The sequence below is a fragment of the Oncorhynchus mykiss genome, chromosome 7 (assembly GCF_013265735.2).
Source record: "Oncorhynchus mykiss isolate Arlee chromosome 7, USDA_OmykA_1.1, whole genome shotgun sequence".
NCBI lineage: Eukaryota > Metazoa > Chordata > Actinopteri > Salmoniformes > Salmonidae > Oncorhynchus > Oncorhynchus mykiss.
Window position 1 is genome coordinate 43874726 of NC_048571.1, and position 21261 is coordinate 43895986.

General features: G+C 45.3%; 1 protein-coding gene across 1 annotated transcript in view; it reads right to left on the reverse strand.

Annotated features, from left to right (window-relative positions):
* Positions 1-21261, reverse strand: part of LOC110527824 (forkhead box protein J3) — a 91765-nt gene that overhangs the window by 5946 nt on the left and 64558 nt on the right. The window contains exons 3-9 of the mRNA XM_021609355.2: positions 20839-20913; positions 14752-14835; positions 12441-12542; positions 7327-7455; positions 4321-4495; positions 2299-2802; positions 1847-1948 (exon numbers count right to left, since the gene is read on the reverse strand). Coding sequence (XP_021465030.1) covers positions 1847-1948; positions 2299-2802; positions 4321-4495; positions 7327-7455; positions 12441-12542; positions 14752-14835; positions 20839-20913 — 1171 coding nt within the window. The remainder of the gene's footprint in view (positions 1-1846; positions 1949-2298; positions 2803-4320; positions 4496-7326; positions 7456-12440; positions 12543-14751; positions 14836-20838; positions 20914-21261) is intronic.

The following is a 21261-nucleotide window of genomic DNA, read 5'->3' on the forward strand; positions in this document are numbered from 1 at the left end:
CCCCAAGAAGACTCGTTGCTGTAATTGCTGCCAAACGTACAAGCATTTCGCTACACCCGCATTAACATCTGCTAACCATGTGTAAGTGACAATAAAAATAGATTTGATGTGCTTCAACAAAGTACTGAGTAAAGGGTCTGAATGCTTATGTAAATGTGATAGTTTTTTTTTTCTAAGTCAAGGGGTCTGAATACTTTCTGAAGACACTGTATCCCAATCAGATGCCATGGATTACAGGCAACATCCGTACTCGAACGCTCGTCGGATGTGGCAGGACTTCAAACTATAGTCCCTGTGCCCAAGAATGCCAATGTAACCCATCTATGGCCCCGTAGCACTCACATCTGTAGCCATGGGGAATTTTTTTTTGAAAGGCTGGTCATGGCTCACAAACACCATCATCCCAGACACCGTAGACCCACTCCAATTCGCATACCGCCCCAACAGATCCACAGATAATGCCATCTCTATTGCAATCCACACTGCCCTTTCCCACCTGGACAAAGGGAACACCTCCGTGAGAATTATGTTCACAGCTCAGCGTTCAACACTCTAGTGTCCTCCAAGTCAAGGACCCTGGGATTAAACAACCTCCCTCTGCATTTGTATATTGGACTTACTGATGGGCCGCCCCCACAGGTGGTGAGGGTAGGCAAAAATACATCCGCCACACTGATCCTCAACAAGGGGCCCCTCGGGGGTGCGTGCTTAGCCCCGTCCTGTACTCCCTGTTCACCCACGCCTACATGGCTGCACACGACTTCAACACAATCATTAAGTTTGCAGACGACATGACTGTTGTAGGCTTGATGACCGACAACGAGACAGCCTACTTGGAGGAGGTCAGAGACCTGGCAGTGTAGTGCCAGGACAACAGCCTCTTCCTCAACTTCAGCAAGACAAAAGAGCTGATTGGAGACTACAGGAAACGGAGGGCCAAGCACTCCCCCATTCACATTGACAGGGCTGTATTGGAGACGGACTAAGGACCCATCGTGGTCCAAACACACCAACATAGTCGTGAAGAGGGTACGACAACGCCTCTTACCCCTCAGGAGTCTGAAAATATTTGGCATGGGCCCTCAGATCCTCAAATGTATCCGGCAGCACCATTTAGAGCATCTTGACCGGCTGCATCACTGCCTTGTATTGCAACTGCTCGGCATCCAACCGCAAGACGCTACAGAGGGTAGTGCATACGGCCCAGTACATCACTGTCATGTCATACTTCAATCAATCACCTAACCTACATGTAGATATTACCTCAAGTCACCCCAGCTACCTCACTCGGGACTGGTACTCCTTATACATAGCCTCGTTATTGTGATTTTATTGGGTTACTATTTTCTTTATCCATTTGCAAATGTTATTCATTGTTAACTGCATTGTTGGGAAAGCGCTCGTAAGTAAGCATTTCACAGTCAAATCTACACTTGCATTCGGTGCATGTAACAAATAAAATAACATTGGTAATTGGATCAACTCTGTGACCTGCTGAGCAACACTGCATTTGGTAATTAAACTTGAAGGCAGCGTTCTTTAATTGAAGAGCTCCTTCAAATGAAACCCTTGATTGGCAACACTTCAGCACACCAACAAAAGAGCTCCAATAAACTTGCCTGTTGGTGCTCATCACAGGCATTATGGCATGAAATAATTTGGATAAAATGACTCGTAATCACAATAAACAGCTTTTGAAATGTTGGTAAAAAAAAAAAAAAAATACCACAGGTTGACAATAAGAATAATAAAAATAAAGACAAGTGTATAATTAGTTAGCTTATTGAGGCTTAAGTTGGATATGCCAATGCAATGGAACTGCATTCACAATCCTTCATGGCCGCACCTTGAAAAGGTGAGAGGTCGACATCAGCCCAGTTATAACTGCTGGCAATACGGCAGCTCTCTTTCAGTGCGTCCAGATTGGGGTACCAGTCAGAGGGCAGACCTGCAAACACAGAGAGGAGCACAGATTGATTTTTAGAGGCTGGAGAGGAATCAGCATTTTTTGTGTTTTTCTTTTGCAACAGTACTCTACTTTGGCCACGGGGTGGAGTCGGTTCCCTCTGAAAAGGTTGCAGGGCTCCAGAGGTACTGTCTGGATGCAGCATTTGCTTTGTTCTCATTACAGCAAACCGCATAAATCAGATGATAATTTACTGTCTGTTGACCAAAATCAGGTCTCTGTACTTAATGCAGAATAAATACTGAGGTAGCCAGGTCCAGCTGTGTCTCACTGGGTTATCTCTGAATGCATCTGAATGTGTGTGTGGTGCAGAGGAAAGAGGCAGGTCTTACCTGTGTTGCAGGCCATCTGTTGCTGGGCAGGATGGGGCTGGTGAGCCAGGCTCTGGTGCTGCTGCTGGGAGGGGTGCTGGCCGTGCTGCTGGGAGGGGTGCTGGCCGTGCTGCTGGGCATGTTGGGAGGGATGCGGGGTGTGCTGTGCGTGTTGGGAGGGGTGCGGCGTGTGCTGCTGCGGGTGCTGGGCATGTGAGGGGTGCTGCCCATGCTGAGAGTGTGGAGGGTGCTGTGGGTGCTGGGTGTGTTGGCCGTGTTGGCCATGTTGGTTGTGTGGGCCATGCTGGCCGTGCTGGGAGAGGTGCTGTGTGTGGGGCGAGCCGTGGCCCGGGTGGGTGTTCTGGCCAGGGAGCTGGGGAGGGTGGGACAGGGGCACCTGGCCACCACTGCTGGAGTGGTTGTTTGTCAGGCTGTTCTGGGTGCTGATTGTGCCACTGGGGGAGTGCTGATAGGAGCAGGCGGTATGGGTCTGCTGGGACGACTCCGTCGGCATGCCCATCAAACCTGGAGGTCCATATACACAGTCATACCTATTACTCTGTGCTTCAACAAAGTCATTATTTGATATAAAACATACAATGCAACAAACTACAAGAAACCACTTAAATATTGCAGGTAAGTCATTAACACCAAGGGGGCTTGTAGGTTTCAGTTGTAAAAGCACCCATTCAAGTTAACGACGACAACATCATCATGCAATCAGTGGATCTGGGATTCCCTTCAAGGAGCACTACACTTGACGACACAGCTGCCATTTTGAACGAGCAGCTGAAAGGAATGAGTCAGCGGCGGCAGAGCTTCTGAAAACCACAGAGAGCCGGGGCATTTCTTCTTCCGAACCCTGCAATTCTTTTGACACTGTGTTGCCGCACTATTTTGAAAAACAAGCACGACTGGAGCGCGAACATCTGCACATCCAACAGCAATAATCTGAGTGTAGGGGGAGCGGTTCTTAAGAGGCCCTGGTCCATCACGGCTTTGGCACGGTAAAACCTATTTCACTGGAGTGCTTTTAGAGCCGACTCCTGCCCTGCCGCAATCGCCCCCAGAACACTCACTGCAGGGGTGACAAAGGTACATCTCTTATCGGTACAGAAAGCCCATTGTCCAACCAGGGAAATACAGAAAGCAATTAGCGCGCAGCCCCAGAATAACAATGCGAGCTCATTACCTATTATCAAAGCCAGTGAATTAGCTCACTGTCTACAGCACCAGGGTGTGAAATCCTCTCGCTCGCATATTTACACTTTTTAATTGCAAGGGCTTGTCTGACTAAGAGATTTCACTTTTATGCATATATAAAATGTAAAAAAAAAAAGGTAACAACTTTAAACTAATGAAACCTAGATGATAGATTAAGGGAGAGGAACACTTTTGAAAACATTAGCATGAAATGCATTTGATTTGTGAAAGTAGGTTATACAAGAAAAAGCTTTGTCGGCGTTTGCCCATAACCCGCTTGTCAAGTGCTTTTTGTTCATCAGTCAATCAGATTACAAACAAAAAGCATTCCGTTCTAAAGGGCTGACAGGCTTTTGGAGTGCCACACTTAATCCGACCCTGTGCGATGGGCCTACACCATTATGAATATCATCGTTATGGAAATTGCGTCAACAGACAGAGGGTTTGATGCTGCAATCTTGTGATCGTCTGAAAAAAAAGAATAAAAGTATAAAACACCGTAAAGATATACGAGATGACAGGCAGAGTAACAAAGCTGCATCTACACGTTTACAAAACGGCATTATTCTGCTATGAACTCTTCACTCTATCGTGCATTCGCATTGGGAATGAGGCCAGAGGATTTAGCATGTAGACCGTGTAAACAGCCATATGGATTTGCACTAGAGCTACTGTCTATCGAATCCCGACTCATCCAACCCACTTAACCTAATTAGTGCCAATTCCACTCTCCTTCCACCAACTGTTTAGTGCAAAACAAAAAGGCCATAGAATCATCCTGGCCTCTTGTGCACAAATTTGTCCACTACAGTACCTGATGTGTAACCCTTCTTGACTCACCCTGTTGGCTGAAGGACTGCTCAAAGACAGACTTGTAAAGGCTGCGGAAGGAGGCACTGAGATCTTCAAAGTCGGAGAAGAGGAGTTGCTTGTCCCTCTCTGGCATACTGTACTGGGGCTGGGGCGGCTGCTGGAGGCTCATGGACTGAGACACCGACTCTTGATGGTTAGTCACCTGGGGAGGAAGAGAGAGCAGGAGAAAGAGGAGAGATAAAAGATTTGGGAGCCGTGAATTAAACCTATTCTGCTCTGCTTAGAACCTGAGGGCTCTTATTTCAGTCATTCAGAACAAGCTAGCGGTCACACCTCAGTCTAAAACTAACCACAATACAAACCTATTCCAGACAGACTACAACTTTCACTGTAACTGTTGAAGAGTGCTGATTACACCGTCAAAACTGACTCTCTCGACTGGGAAACATACTTCTCAGACATCGACGGATATCTGCACATAGATCTGCCGGAGAACAAGAGAGACACTGAAACATTTCACGCAAAACATGTTTCTCCATTTAGTGCAACAGATCTAGGCATATAGATCTATATATCTTAGTCCAGTCCACTAAGCTAATCAAACTTCTAAAGACATAATGGACATGTATAAGCAGCTAAATATCAGTGTTCATTCTTCAACCTATCGGCGACTTGCCTTTGACAGTCTTAAATCGCTGCTTGCAGCCTCATCTCAAATAGTAGCCAACACGAACACAAAGCCAATAACTCAGATGGCCGGCAAAATGTATTTAAAACAAAACAACAAAAAAAATCAATACCAAAGCCTTGTACAAATAACCATTCATTTTAGTCATGTCCAGCATATGCCTGGGGGTCGATTTTTATCTGCGGGTGTATGAGAGTGCAGGCAATGTTGCGCTCTAGCAACACTGTCTAATGAAGTTCATCATGAGAAGAACACTAACATGGAGTCACCACTATTCTATAACTGAGGACACAAAATGAGTCTTCATGATTTAACTCCACATCACAGAGGTAGCTTTCAAGCCATACCAGGTTTAACATTTGAAGGACACTAATAATTGAGCCATCACTACTCTATCGCTAGGGAGACTCCTTCAATTAATGTATGTTGGAGGCCACGTTATTTACAACAGCAAAGGCTTTGAAGCCTTACTCGTGGGCTACGGTATAGATTGCCTTACTATAGAATTCAGTCAGTGTGGCTGGCTGAAGTGAGGCAGTAATAAGAAGAGACTGGTCTCAGCAGCACTGGAGAAACATCCATCAGTCTGAACAGATCGATGCAGAGAGCCTGGAGCAGAGAGCACCCTGGGAAGCGGGAGGACCACACCAAAGAAGGGGGCATCTCTGGTGGGAGGACATCACAGGCAGCAGCTCTCCAAGAACGTGTACAGATCTCTCTTTCCCTTAACCCTCCCCCCTGGTCAGGGGCACGGCCCTCAGAGTGGAGCTGCTTCACTGTGTTAAAGTTCCAGGCTTTCAGCTAACTAACCGCTATGTAACTCTGTGATAGTGAGGTTAGGGATCGGCATGCACGGTCTAAATGACTATGTCTAGTGGTGAAGCAGACAGTTGCGGTTTTAGGATCTCAGTCTTAGAAGTATATGGTTGTCAGTGTGATTACAGATTGACATGTATAGTCTATATTACTATATGTCTAGCTGTGATACAGTGGCAGCGAAATGTGGTGTTTCTTTGGTCTTAGCTCGTGCTTAGCCCGGGGCACTGTGGTTAGAGGTTGATATACTGTGCATTCGGAACGTATTCAGACCCCTTAACTCTTTCCGAATTTTGTTACGTTACGTCTTATTCTAAAATGGATTACATCGTTTTTCTCCCCCCCAATCTACACACAATACCCCATAATGACAAAGCAAAAACAGGTAAACATTTTTTTGCAACCATCACATTTACATAAGTATTCAGACCCTTTACTCAGTACTTTGTTGAAGCACCTTTGGCAGTGATTACAGCCTCAAGTCTTCTTGGGTATGACGCTACAAGCTTGGCACACCTGTATATTTGGAGAGTTTCTCCCATTCTTCTCTACAGATCCTCTCAAGCTCTGCAGGTTAGATAAATGAACTCAGTACTTTGTTGAAGCACTGATAAAATGTAGGTGCCTTTTGGAAAACTCTAAGCTGGCTGCCATGTGCCTTTTACTGAGGAGTGGCTTCCATCTGGCCACTCTACCATAAAGGCCTGATTGGTGGACTGCTGCAGAGATGGTTATCCTTCTGAAAGGTTCTCCCATCTCCACAGAGGAACTCTGGAGTTCTGTCAGAGTGACCACCGGGTTCTTGGTCACCTCCCTGACCAAGGCCCTACTCCCCCGATTGCTCAGTTCGGCCGGGCGGCCAGCTCTATGAAGAGTCTTGGTGGTTCCAAACTTCTTCCATTTAAGAATGGAGGCCACTGTGTTCTTGGGGACCTTCAAGGCTGCAGAAAATGTTTTGGTACCCTTCCCCAGATCTGTGCCTCAATAAAATCCTGTTTCGGAGCTCAACGGACAATTCCTTCGGCCTCACGGCTTGGTTTTTGCTCTGACATGCACTGTCAACTGTGGGACCTTATATAGACAGGTGTGTGCCTTTTCAAATCATGTCCAATGAATTTAATTTACCCCAGGTGGACTACAATCAAGTTGTAGAAACATTAAGGATGATCATTGGAAACAGGATGCAGCTGAGCTCAATATCAAGTCTCATAGCAAAGGGTCTGAATTCTTATGTAATTTAGGTATTGTTTTTTAAAATGTTTTCTATATATTTGCAAAAAAAAAAATTTAAACCTGTTTTCACTTTGTCATTATGGGTTATTTTATGTAGATTGATGAGGGAACCAACATGATTTAATCCATTTTAGAATAAGGGTCAAGGGGTGGGGTCAAGTCAAGGGGTCTGAATACTTTCCGAATGCCATGTACATGGTCTAAATTGTGTGTAGCTGGAATCTTGTCGTCGTTTGTGGTGCTTGGTCTGAGAAGTGTGTAGCACTGTGGTTAGAGGTCGCAGTGCAACGTCTTACCGGTGTGTAGCTGTGCACGCTGCCAACACTGTTTAGATTGACTGAGGCCAGACTCTGGTCAGACAGGCTGTTGTTAAGGCTGCTTCTTGGGCTGTCACTCCCATCCTGATCTGGGTTGTATAATGCCACCTGAAATAAGATGAAGGCACTGCATTAGCTTTTCTTGCATACCACACATCCTGGAGATTCACCAACAGGGTTTTTACGTAATGACTGCATGCCATCTATAATCATTATCCTTCTGACAGTAAAAATGCATGCAAATCAGTTTGGTTCCGTAACAAACTGAATTTGGTGTGTGTGTGTGTGTGTGTGTGTGTGTGTGTGTGTGTGTGTGTGTGTGTGTGTGTGTGTGTCTAGGAATTCGATAACTGTGTGTGCGTAAAGCTGTTGTGTACTGGATGTTATCACTTGTCATTACTGCAGAGCGTTTTCTCTGAACTGAAATGTTGGCTGGCCTGGAACACCTTTACGGAGGCTACACAGCCAGCAGAGCCCCAGGGGTCCCTTCTGAATGAGTGTCCAGGTAAAGGCTCTTCTCTCTGGGTAGGTAAAGTGGGACCGCCCCCTTCTTTACTAAAGGTCACACTACTGGCCGTGTCAGACCCATCTGCTCACAGTGCGCAAATCGGTTTGGGACAACCAACAAAAGGTCTTCGGCGCAACCGAGACCCTGACCTTTCAATACAGCGACGCAAGCAGCCAGAGCACTTCAGAACACTTCATTATCATCATCTGAAAAAGGTTTTGCTAAGGGGGGAAAAGTGTATTGTGGCATAACACAACAGACCGCAAATAAGTAGCATTGGTGGTAGAAACAATCTGGTAATGAATATAATGAGATCCGGAGAGAATAGCAGTTGCATTCAGCTTTTTCCATAGTGTGGAATGGCAGCTATGTGGGATGCTGCTGGCTGGTGTGTGTGCAGGGTTTCCCCTCAAACGCATCGTGGACACCACTGCAACGTTGTTGTTTTTACAATAAAAAAAACACTAAACTTTGGATGGTATAATATTTTCAGTGGAAACGTAAACGACTAAAACAGATACAAAGTAAGTAGAAAAGATAAATGGACATATTTTGTTAATAAGATCATCTTTGAGAACTAACAATCACCAAAATAAAAACGAGAAAATCAGAAATTCCAAAAATGGCGTGGCCATTGATTTTGTTATGCCATCTGAGTGACTCAAACATTAGAACAAGGCATAAGCCATGGCAAAATGTGTAGAATTGCAGGACATTTGCCTTAGAAGCAGCAACATTTTGTCTCTGCATCCAAGAAGGCCTCTAAACCCTCCTCCCACTAACTATGCCACCGCAACTGAAAAAAAAACTTGGGGAAACACTGGTGTGACAAACCATGCAGATCTTGGCAGCCTCAGCCTGGATGGTGCTGGTGATGAATCCGAGTCTTGCCCAGTGGCCGGTCGGGGCTGCCTGCTCATCAGGCTGAGTGGAACAAGGCTGGGCTCTGTGCTCTGCACAATGAGACACACAGCCCTTGGGCCAAGTGGCTGTGGCCTGCCTGCGCCCTCTCTATAGCGCCCTCTGTCTAACACACAACAGCAGGACATGGCTGCTTTGCCTTCTGAGGCCAGAGGGAAGTCCAGGCCTGACTGCTCTCCAGTACTTGTGCGTGATTGAGCATGACGGGCACAATGGAAGTCACAAAAGTGAAAACCCAGAAAATCTCAAAAACAGGAAAGCTGAATCAAACTAAACGCTCAAAGTATTGATCTATTATGAAAGAAAACAAACATTAAAACCCAGATGGGGCTGCTGTCCTTATTGTTATGTCGCCAGTCTGAGCACAGACACCGACACGGAGCACTCTAAACTCAGTTTGAGCCGTCTGTCATTCTAAGCTCTCACTTTCTCAGCTAGAGAATGACACAAATGTTGTGCTTTAATGACAACAGCCAGAAGAGAGAGCATTGAATCCAGTATTGTATTGTATTGTGTGTGGGGTGGGGGAAGGGGATGCAAGAGAAGCTCATTAGTCGACTCTAGCCTTCCACCACTCAGTGTGGGCTGGGCTCCAGTGTTCATTAGCGTGAACGGGGAACTCAATGAGCGGCTAAGACTGAGGGCTTAGGCACGTCTGAGAATCAGCACTACAATGCTGATCAAACTCAGTGCGCTGCAGAAATATAAATGGTATGTGTAATGAAGTCATAAAAGAGGCTTTTAGCCTTAAGCTGCTCGCCATAAATCTATTTTTACTCTCCTCATCCATAAAGTGTGATGATTTCCAAACCTCACTGCTCTGTGGTTTTAAACAGACCCCAGAGACCCGGGAGTCAAGTCGCCCACTTGAGCATGTACGACACACAGTCACAGACACCCAATGTCATCATGTCGCACACACATGCACTGTTCTCCACACAAACAACCAAACAGCTCACCCGACACACACACCCACACACAGCTCACCCCAACACACACAGCTCACCCCAACACACACAGCTCACCCCAACACACCCCCCAGCTCACCCCAACACACCCCCCAGCTCACCTCACTCCAACACCCCCACCACACACACACACACATACATAAACACACACACCCCCCCCCCCCCCCACCCGCAGCTCACACACACTGCTCACCCCACATGCGCAGCAACTCCCTCAACAATAAATCCTGATGCGTGTTTGGTGGTAGCGAGTCAGTGTGTGTGATAGTCTTAGCCATGAATTAGGTAAAAAGCCAGGAGTATCTTTTACACGAGTCTAATCTGGAGCATGAGACACGGATTATGAAATCAAAGCGAGATTCACCCAGGTGTCGCTGACAATGCCAGCCAGTGTTCCTCATAATCCCTCTTCATGGGATTTAAGTAGGGAGAGAAGCAAAGCACAGGGCAAGACATTTCCTCGGTAAACACACGTCTTCTACAATCCGCCTTCCTTTATCACACTAGTGCCTGACTTCCGTCTCATTCACGCCACTGCAAACAGCTACCTCAGAATAGAGAAATAATGTGTGTTTGTTTGAGGGGGAATGAGAGAGGAAGAGGGCTACTTGAGAAATGTCTGAGGGATCGTGGGGGAAACACTCATTGGTTCTGTAGTCCTGACAACCTCACATTGACCTCAGAGAAGGCGGGAATTTGAGAGAGAGAGCAAATTCCTGTGGTTTGGCACAGCACACTGAAAGAGGCGTGGCCAGTTGTGTATTTACAGTGTACTACAATGAGAAACGAGCTCTCTGGCAAGAGCAGGGCTCCGATCTGCTGCTGCTATTTCTCCTATCCACTTGATCTTTGCTTTACCATAGCAACAGTTACAAGCAGGAGAACAAAAAGACACATAATAACATCCTCACACACAGCCCTGCTGTAACCTTGCCTGGAGCGGGCATGTTCAGAAGATTTGTTTTGTTTTCCTGCTCATGATTCTTAGCATGTGTGAAATCTAACTTTTGTTATTCTATGGAGGACGTCCGTGTTAAAATGCCCAACTGAGGTTCGAAACCCCGGCAAATCAATGACAAGTGCTTATTTGTTGAGATGAGAGGAGGAAAGACAGACGCGTGTGTGTGTGTGTGTGTGTTTACAGTGCCCCATCACCACCCACCCCAAGACAACAGGCAGCCACTCACACAAACAAGACTCCTTTAACTGCACACTGATTTTACAAGCACCCCCTCCCCCCCCCCCCCATTTATATTAAACCCCGTCTTTTTTTGTGCCTGCTGCAGTAAATTAATAAGCGTCTTGCAGGCTTTTTAAAAGTACTCCAGAGAGCTGCCCCCACTGGGCCCAGAGGAGAGGGCTTAAGGTTAAAAAGCCTATTTCAATTCCAGAGTGAACCGCACACTCAGAGCCATCAGCTTGCAGTCCCTGGGGTTTCTCAACATCTCTGCAGTATCGGCCCCACCCACACACACCCCTACAGCAGAGAGGGTAATGTCCCCAACCACACTTGATGGACAGAGAAGGACTGGGCATCAACTTCCAGGTGTGTCGGCAGTGGGGTTGGGGTCAGTTCCATTGCTCCTCAACAAGTAAACCAAATTCCAATTCGACATTCTCTTCATGGAAATTAGAAATGTCAGTGTACTTCCTGAATTGACCCCAACCCTAGTGTGTAGAGTATCACATTGCAAAGTCTGTGTAGGGTCGATCATATTGCAGAACGTCCAAGTATCGATACCGTATTGCATAGTACGAGTAATCCCTTGTTGTGGTGCTGTGTGTGTGAGCGGAATGAAGCGTGCCTAATTTGGCTGGAGCGGATTTTTAAAAAAATGTTTGGCTCGACCTTCCCCCCCACTCCAATTTTTCTCCGGTACCACTCAGCCACGAGCTCTGGGCTCTGCCCAGCATTTTGCTTCATTTCCTTCATCACGGTTCTTTTAAAAAGCCAGGGCCTCCCGTTGTATTTATTTAGCCTAACCCACCACTAATGCGCAGAGATGTTGACGTGAGTCGACTGAGAAATAGGTCACACGGCCTGTGTTATTGATGGCAAGACAACCAATGAGCCGACGCAGCAGCACGGAGATGTTTTGATTTCTATATAGGCTATTGTTAAAGAGGAGTCTGAGTTTGTAACTGTCCATCAACTGTCAAATGTGAGCACCACGGCAACTGAAGTATCCGATTATCAATTGATTTAAAAAAAATGATATATATTTTTTACACATCAGGTAGATAGATCCTTGTTGAATAGCCTGCCCTACAACATGTTGAAATGTTGACGATTGTTATGATAGCCAACTTCAAAACCAAATGGTTGAAGGAGTGACTTAAATTATATTTTAAACCCAAAATTTGAGAACATTTGGAGCAGCATTTTTATTTATTTTTTTTGCGGAGGAGGAGGAAAAGGACATTGACCGGTCTGAGCAACGAGGGTGGATTTCTGACCGCTCAACTCCACTCGCACACTCACCACTACAGTACTTTTGTATACAGTGCTTCTTGTGCTGCATTGCAGCTGGGCGTTAGTGTGAGATGTACTGGAAAGAATCTGTAAATGTGTGTATGTGTGTGTTTATCCCAGTTGAGTGCTACTCTCAGGGGGGGGAATAAGCTGTGGGTGGTTGGGTGTAGGGGAGGGAGGGTCAGGGCGGTGCAGTGTGTGCAGGTGCATGCTGGGTAGGTACCTTGTTCGTCACAGTGTTGATTGCCAGCGTTGGAGAGGCACTTCCAGAGATCATACAGTCCATTCCCAAAGACTCCGACTCCAGGCTGTACGGTGTGGAAGCCTGGAGGAGGGAGACCAAAAATAAACACTCTTAGCTAATTATCAAATAAAGGAGCACAAAAAAACAAAAAACATTCTAAACTAATTATCAGAATGATACAGGACCTCAAGCCATAGGTGGAGGTAAAGGTCCTAACACTCATGTTCCAGTGTTTGTTGGGAAGCTAGTTTTCCTTCCAGGCAATAGGGAGGGATGCAGATCTCCAGTATGGAAAATACACCAGGACCATTTATAAAACAACAAAAAGGAGCAACACCTTTATTTAGGTCACATCGGAAATATTTCCAGAGGAGATGGAGAGAAGAGCACAGCCCCCATTGCTCCCTGCACGGCTCGGTCGGAGGGAGATAACTCCACCACGCCTGTCTCCCAAAACTGCTTACTGTAAGAGGATTGGCTGGCAACAATACCATTTTTAATTCATGATAAACATAAATGAGATTTCACCATTTCTAATGTCGGAGGACTTAAATGGGATGCCTTGTAGGCAGCCAGTCAAAACTGTAGGGGAGGATGGCGTGCACGTGTCATACCAACAACATACATGTACAAACTTGAGTAAACACTGTGCATGTCATGCTTTTGAATTACACAACAATTACTATATTTAAGCTCATTTACACTGTGTCACACATGTATGGAATGTGCGTTGCTCTATCCCTCTCCCTATCTTACAACCGCAGATCGACACACACACACACGTGGGTGGTTAACGGAGTGAGTGGGTTTGCCTTTCCACTGATTCTTTGTGTCTTCGTCTCAGTGTTTCAACCGAAGCCCCACATGTCTTCTTGTAGCCTATGGCGGGCCACACAGGGGAGGCCAGACTGCAGTAGCCAGGGAGGAAGGGATGGATGCCTCGTAGCCAGGTCAATCTGGGCAGTTGACTAAACCAGTATATTACACTGGACACGACTCATGCATAATTAAAAGACAAACGCTCCCACTCAGAATAACCAGCCAGAGGACATCAATTGATGTTATATATATACATATATATACATATATATACATACATACATACATACATACACACAAAAGTATGTGGACACCCCTTCACATTAGTGGATCCAGCTATTTCAGCCACACCCGTTCCAGACAGGTGTATAAATAAATAAAAATCTGCACACAGACATGCAATCTCCATAGACAAACATTGGCAGTAGAATGGCCTTACTGAAGAGCTCAGTGACTCAACGTGGCACCGTTGTTACATTCCTGCCCTGCTAGAGCTGCCCTGGTCAACTGCAAGTGCTGTTACTGTTAAGTATTAGGCCCAACCGCAAAGTGGTAGGCCACACAAGCTCACAGAACTGCCGAGCACTGAAGAACGAAAAAAAAAAAAAAAAAAGCCTGTCCTTGGTTGCAACACTCACTACCGAGTTCCAAACTGCCTCTGGAAGCAACGTGAGCACAATAACTGTTAGTCGGAAGCTTCACGAAATGGGTTTCCATGGCCAAGCAGCCACACACAAGCTTAAGATCACCATGCGCAATGCCAAAATTCGGCTGGCGTGGTGTCAAGCTCGCCGCCATTGCATTCTGGAAATGCATTTTCTGGAGTGATGAATCACACGTGGCAGTGCGACGGCTGAATCTGGCAGACACCAGGAGAAGGCTACCTGTCCCAATGCATTGTAGGAATAATGGTCTGGTGCTATTTTTCATGGTTTGGGCTACGCCCTTTAGTTCCAGTGAAGGGAAATGAACACAACAGCATACAATTCTGTACTTCCAACTTTGTGGCATCAGTTTGGGGAAGGCTCTTTCCTGTTTCAGCATGACAATTACCCATGCACAAAGCAAGGTCCATACAGAAATGGTTTGTCGAGATCAGTGTGGAAGAACTTGACTGGCCTGCACAGAGCCCTTACCTCAACCCCATCTAACTCCTGTGGGATGAATTGGAATGCTGACTGAGCCAGGCCTAATCTTCCAACATCAGTGCCTGTCCTCACTAATGTGCGTGGCTGAATGGAAGCAAGTCCCTCTAGCAATGTTCCAACATCTAGTGGAAATGCTTCCCAGAAGAGCAGCAAAGGGAGGGGACCAACTCCATATTAATGCCCGTGATTTTGGAATGAGGTGTTTGACAAGCAGGTGTCCACATACTTTTGGTCATGTAGTGTATGTAAATAATGGCATGTGTTAAGTGAGGGTATCTACAACTGTAGACAAAGAATCATGGTGTGTTGTCTGGGGGACTTACCCTCTCTCCGGACCGTGGCCTCTTCTTCGGCCGTGTGGGCAAGGCGTCTTCCTTTGGGTTGGTGTCGATGGCCCAGTAGGAGCCCTGTGGGGGGGGGGGAGGACCATTGAGCACCGCAGTAAAGAACAGAACAGACAAAGCCTTGCCTGGCACCACAGGAATGTTAGCAATGGACATATGGCTTTCCATCTCAGGACAAAGAGTAAAATCTGACTTTTCTTTGGTACTGCCACATTAGTGCTTTGACAAAATGCTAGCAAAACACAATCTACACAAAAAACAAAAAAAAGTAATCCTGTGTGGGTATTAAGTGTGTACGTGGGTTTTGTTTGTAATTGGAGGGAGCTGTGTTTCGTGTCAAGGCTTCCCTTTGTCTTTGGTGCTCGTTAGTTAGAGACTGGGGCTGTTGAACTGGTAAACCCCTCCTGAAGCAGTGCTAGTGTATCCAACTGTAGCTGGCCTGCTGTCGTCAGGCGCGGGAGCAGCGCTTTGGGTTTCTGTTCCATGTCTGAGCCCAGCTAATCAAGGAGAGAATAGACCTGCTGGCTCGGAGGCTGCAGCTCCACACAACTCCACCCCGTGGCTGTATTATTTATCTCTGCATTCAGACACATTTAATTCATTTTTCAATGGCAATTCCTCCCTGAAGCCACAAGCATCACTGCTTACAGTGGTTAAAATGAGATTCTCACCCCCAGGCCATTACAAGTTGTGATTTAAAAAAATATATTTTCTATTACTCCTGATAGAATCATTCACAATTGTCCGGGGAAGTGAGATCAGGACCTTTAAAATGACTTCCTTAGCAGAGAGAATAATTGATATTTACAGAGAAATTGTCAGTCTAGACAACAGAAGAGAAAGTGCTGTTGCAACAACCTGTGTCTAAAGGCATCCATACAACACGTGTCCCGCAGTAGGCCCCAGTTCATACTCGTCACGATACTACTGCCATCTAAAGCACGGTCCTGTGTTTCTCTCCGAGCTTTCATTTTGAAACGCTGCAACTTTAACCCCACTGCTAAAACAACACAATGTTGAGAAAATATGTTTTCATATTTTTTGAAGCTCGAGGTCAATTAGTGTTTCCCTCAGAGGGAGAATAATTCACAATGGAAATTAACCAGAGACAATTAAGCGGTAATATTATACATATAGAAGTCAGAAGTTTACATACACTTAGGTTGGAGTCATTAAAACTCATTTTTCAACCACTCCACAAATTTCTTGTTAAAACTATAGTTTTGACAAGTCGGTTAGGACATCTACTTTGTGCATGACACAAGTCATTTTTCCAACAATTGTTTACAGACAGATTATTTCACTTATAATTCACTGTATCACAATTCCAATGGGTCAGAAGTTTATGTACACCAAGTTGACTGTGCCTTTAAACCACTTCGAAAATTCCAGAAAATTATGCCATGGCTTTAGAAGCTTCCGATAGGCTAATTAACATAATTTGAGTCAATTGGAAGTGTACCTGTGGATGTATTTCAAGGCCTATCTTCAAACTCGGTGCCTCTCTGCTTGACATCATGGGAAAAAGCTAAAGAAACTAGCCAAGACCTAAAAAATAAAAATTGCAGACCTCCACAAGTCCGGTTCATCCTTGGGAGCAATTTCCAAACGCCTGAAGGTCCCACGTTCATCTATACAAACAATAGTACGCAAGTATAAACACCATGGGATCACGCAGCCGTCATACCGCTCAGGAGACGCGTTCTGTCTCCTAGAGATGAACGTACTTTGGTGCGAAAAGTGAAAATCAATCCTAGAACAACAGCAAAGGACCTTGTGAAGATGCTGGAGGAAACAGTTATACAAGTATCTATAATCGACAACCTGAAAGGCCGCCCAGCAAGGAAAAAGCCACTGCTCCAAAACCGCAAGAAAAAAAGCCAGACTACAGTTTGCAACTGCACATGGGGACAAAGATCGCACTTTCCTGGTCTGATGAAACAAAAATAAAACTGTTCAGCCATAATGACCATCGCTATGTTTGGAGGAAAGGGTGAGGCTTGCAAGCCGAAGAACACCATCCCAACATCATGTTGTGGGGGTGCTTTGCTGCGGGAGGGATTGGTGCTCGTCACAAAATAGATGGCATCATGAGGCAGGAAAATTCTGTGGATGAATTGAAGCAGCATCTCAAGACATCAGTCAGGAAGCTAAAGCTTGGTCGCAAATGGGTCTTCCAAATGGACAATGACCCCAAGCATACTTCCAAAGTTGTGGCAAAATGGCTTAAGGACAACAAAGTCAAGGTATTGGAGTGGCCATCACAACACCCTGACCTCAATCCTATAGAAAATGTGTGGGCAGAACTGAAAAAGCGTGTGCGAGCAAGGAGATCTACTAATCTAGTTATACAGTGCCTTGCGAAAGTATTCGGCCCCCTTGAACTTTGCGACCTTTTGCCACATTTCAGGCTTCAAACATAAAGATATAAAACTGTATTTTTTTGTGAAGAATCAACAACAAGTGGGACACAATCATGAAGTGGAACGACATTTATTGGATATTTCAAACTTTAACAAATCAAAAACTGAAAAATTGGGCGTGCAAAATTATTCAGCCCCCTTAAGTTAATACTTTGTAGCGCCACCTTTTGCTGCGATTACAGCTGTAAGTCGCTTGGGGTATGTCTCTATCAGTTTTGCACATCGAGAGACTGACATTTTTCCCATTCCTCCTTGCAAAACAGCTCGAGCTCAGTGAGGTTGATGGAGAGCATTTGTGAACAGCAGTTTTCAGTTCTTTCCACAGATTCTCGATTGGATTCAGGTCTGGACTTTGACTTGGCCATTCTAACACCTGGATATGTTTATTTTTGAACCATTCCATTGTAGATTTTGCTTTATGTTTTGGATCATTGTCTTGTTGGAAGACAAATCTCCGTCCCAGTCTCAGGTCTTTTGCAGACTCCATCAGGTTTTCTTCCAGAATGGTCCTGTATTTGGCTCCATCCATCTTCCCATCAATTTTAACCATCTTCCCTGTTCCTGCTGAAGAAAAGCAGGCCCAAACCATGATGCTGCCACCACCATGTTTGACAGTGGGGATGGTGTGTTCAGCTGTGTTGCTTTCACGCCAAACATAACGTTTTGCATTGTTGCCAAAAAGTTACATTTTGGTTTCATCTGACCAGAGCACCTTCTTCCACATGTTTGGTGTGTCTCCCAGGTGGCTTGTGGCAAACTTTAAACGACACTTTTTATGGATATCTTTAAGAAATGGCTTTCTTCTTGCCACTCTTCCATAAAGGCCAGATTTGTGCAATATATAACTGATTGTTGTCCTATGGACAGAGTCTCCCACCTCAGCTGTAGATCTCTGCAGTTCATCCAGAGTGATCACGGGCCTCTTGGCTGCATCTCTGATCAGTCTTCTCCTTGTATGAGCTGAAAGTTTAGAGGGACGGCCAGGTCTTGGTAGATTTGCAGTGGTCTGATACTCCTTCCATTTCAATATTATCGCTTGCACAGTGCTCCTTGGGATGTTTAAAGCTTGGGAAATATTTTTGTATCCAAATCCGGCTTTAAACATCTTCACAACAGTATCTCGGACCTGCCTGGTGTGTTCCTTGTTCTTCATGATGCTCTCTGCGCTTTTAACGGACCTCTGAGACTATCACAGTGCAGGTGCATTTATACGGAGACTTGATTACACACAGGTGGATTGTATTTATCATCATTAGTCATTTAGGTCAACATTGGATCATTCAGAGATCCTCACTGAACTTCTGGAGAAAGTTTGCTGCACTGAAAGTAAAGGGGCTGAATAATTTTGCACGCCCAATTTTTCAGTTTTTGATTTGTTAAAAAAGTTTGAAATATCCAATAAATGTCGTTCCACTTCATGATTGTGTCCCACTTGTTGTTGATTCTTCACAAAAAAATACAGTTTTATATCTTTATGTTTGAAGCCTGAAATGTGGCAAAAGGTCGCAAAGTTCAAGGGGGCCGAATACTTTCGCAAGGCACTGTACCAGCTCTGTCAGGAGGAATGGGCCAAACTTCACCCAACTTATTGTGGGAAGCTTGTGGAAGGCTACCCGAAACGTTTGACCCAAGTTAAACAATTTAAAGGCAATGTTACCAAATACTAATTGAATGTATGTAAACTTCTGACCCACTGAATGTGATGAAAGAAATAAAAGCAGAAATAAATAATTCTCTACTATTATTCTGACATTTCACATTCTTAAAATAAGTGGTGATCCTAACTGACCTGAGACAGGGACTTTTTTTAAATGTCAGGAATTGTGAAAAACTGAGTTTAAAATGTATTTGGCTAAGGAGTATGTAAACGTCAGACTCAACTGTATATGTGAGTATAAATCCCATTATTCCTCACTGTTCTGTAGCCCAATTCCATTGTTGGTATATTTGGCGATGTTGGTCTTCACTGCAAGAGGCTGAGAGTAATGGACAGAGAAACGTCTAAGGACGCCTGAAGGTGAGCTGCCTGAGCTGCGTGTTTTGATCAAAGCATCTGGTTCACTGCTAGATGTATGAGGATTTTGGGGTTAACTGTTTCAATTAGAGCTCTTGGTAGACTCAGACTCACTGCGCCGGTGGAGAGACGGGCGGCGTTTCTTTTAATTAGGCAAAAAATATATAATCTTTAAGCACAAACCCTTGGGGAGTTTCTGCATTTCTCCACACGCCCCTCGAGACTCGACGGGGGAAGAGACTTCTTAAATAAATCACAAATGCACGGCATCATAGTGAAGCCGGCAAAGCAAGAATGTCTGTCCATAATGTAAGCTACAAATGTAAGGAAAACTAAGCTCTACCATCCATGTAGTCTCTACACAAAATGCCATGGACATGTGATGATTCCACCAGAAGCCCTGATGACCTGTTTCTCTCAGAGGCTGGTGATTTTCCTACAGTATTGTATGTCAACCTATTTTTTTTAATCACGGTGCACATTTAGCATTCCTAACCGGTTAACACGTGAAATAAATAGGTCTCTGCAGTGGGAGCCGTAACAGCACTTTTACCCCCCCCCCCCCCCACGGTGAAGGTGCACGCCACGCATGTCATCTCGCTCTCCATCTCAGAGGTAGACACGGTGCTCTCCTATCTCATCCGACCAGCACTGCTCATATCCCTGCCACATTACAATACTGATGGAACCTATCTAGAGGCTAGCACTTCTTTGAAGTTGTCTTGGGGGGGGTGAGGAAAATTCCAAATTAAGTTGGCCATGCATTTGGAATGGGACTCACAGCAATAGATTATTTTGTATTTAGTGCAGCTCCCAGGAGTGTCAATATCAGAGGATTACAGCAAAACATGAAATTAGCATTCAGTCCCCAACCTCTACAGTACATAGCTTGGCGTAGCTCTTCAAGCCACTTTGTGCCTGTTCATGTGCCTGTTCACCAGACAAAAACTCTTACATATGGTTCGACCAATTCACATAACCAGGATACACTAAATATAGGCCCACATGGTCCAACCACGTGAGAAACAAAGCGCAGTGAGAGATACTAGTAAGACAAGGGACAGGGCGAGAGATGGGAGCGATTGTGTGGTAAAACAGGCTGGTATGGGAGCTGGTGGTGTCATAGCAGCAGTCCCTGCCGGCCTTAGATGGGGCGGGAGAGGCAGGTGCTGTATGTGTCAGCATGGCCTCCCTCTCTGATCTGAGGGCTTTTCTCCTCATAACCCAGCCCGAGAGGCACTTTTGTAGCGTTACTCGAAATGCACTGACTAAGGCCTTATTTTGGACTATTCTCACAAGGACAGTGACTTATTATCACATCTTCGTACTTAGTCTGCCCGCAGGTCTAAAAAGCAAAAACATGGTCTTTACATTTGACATGCAATTTTGTGGGGGTGGAATGTTCAAAATAGATTACGAGCGTGCCATGCATTTCCAGACTGTCAGAGCACACTGGCAGGCGTTCACAGCAAACATGTTCCTCATGCAGACAGCATTAGATCATAATGGAGGACTACTTGCAAAGAGTGAGTCTAGACTAGTAGGTCTGTCTGTGGACACCAGCCGCTTATTTCCGCTACGTTCAGTCATCTCTGTATGTTGGGTTTGAATGAAACACGGTCGTCTTACCTTTCCCGGGTCGTCTTTGGAGCGAGGCACTTTGAGAAAACACTTGTTCAATGACAGATTGTGCCGTATTGAGTTCTGTGGGGAGAGAGAGAGAGAAATTTGGGGTTAGAGATAAGGGATTTCATTTTTTCCCCACTTTTTAAATCACATTAAAAAGTGAAGAGGTCTCGTGTCTTTGAGCAGAGAGCATGTCATAGCCACAATGGCTGTGCCATTGTGAGAAAGACCAAACAGGGACCTTCGTAGCATGGTACAACGTCATCCTTTGGTGTCAAGTCCCATTTCCTGTCAAAATACACTTGTTTTAAAAATGAAACCTTGGGAGGAAATAAACTGCTATATCTGTGACTAGATGTCAGTCTACACACTGAAAGCTACCAGGACCGGGCCTAATCTACCCGGTAACAGCAGACTGGCTTCTTC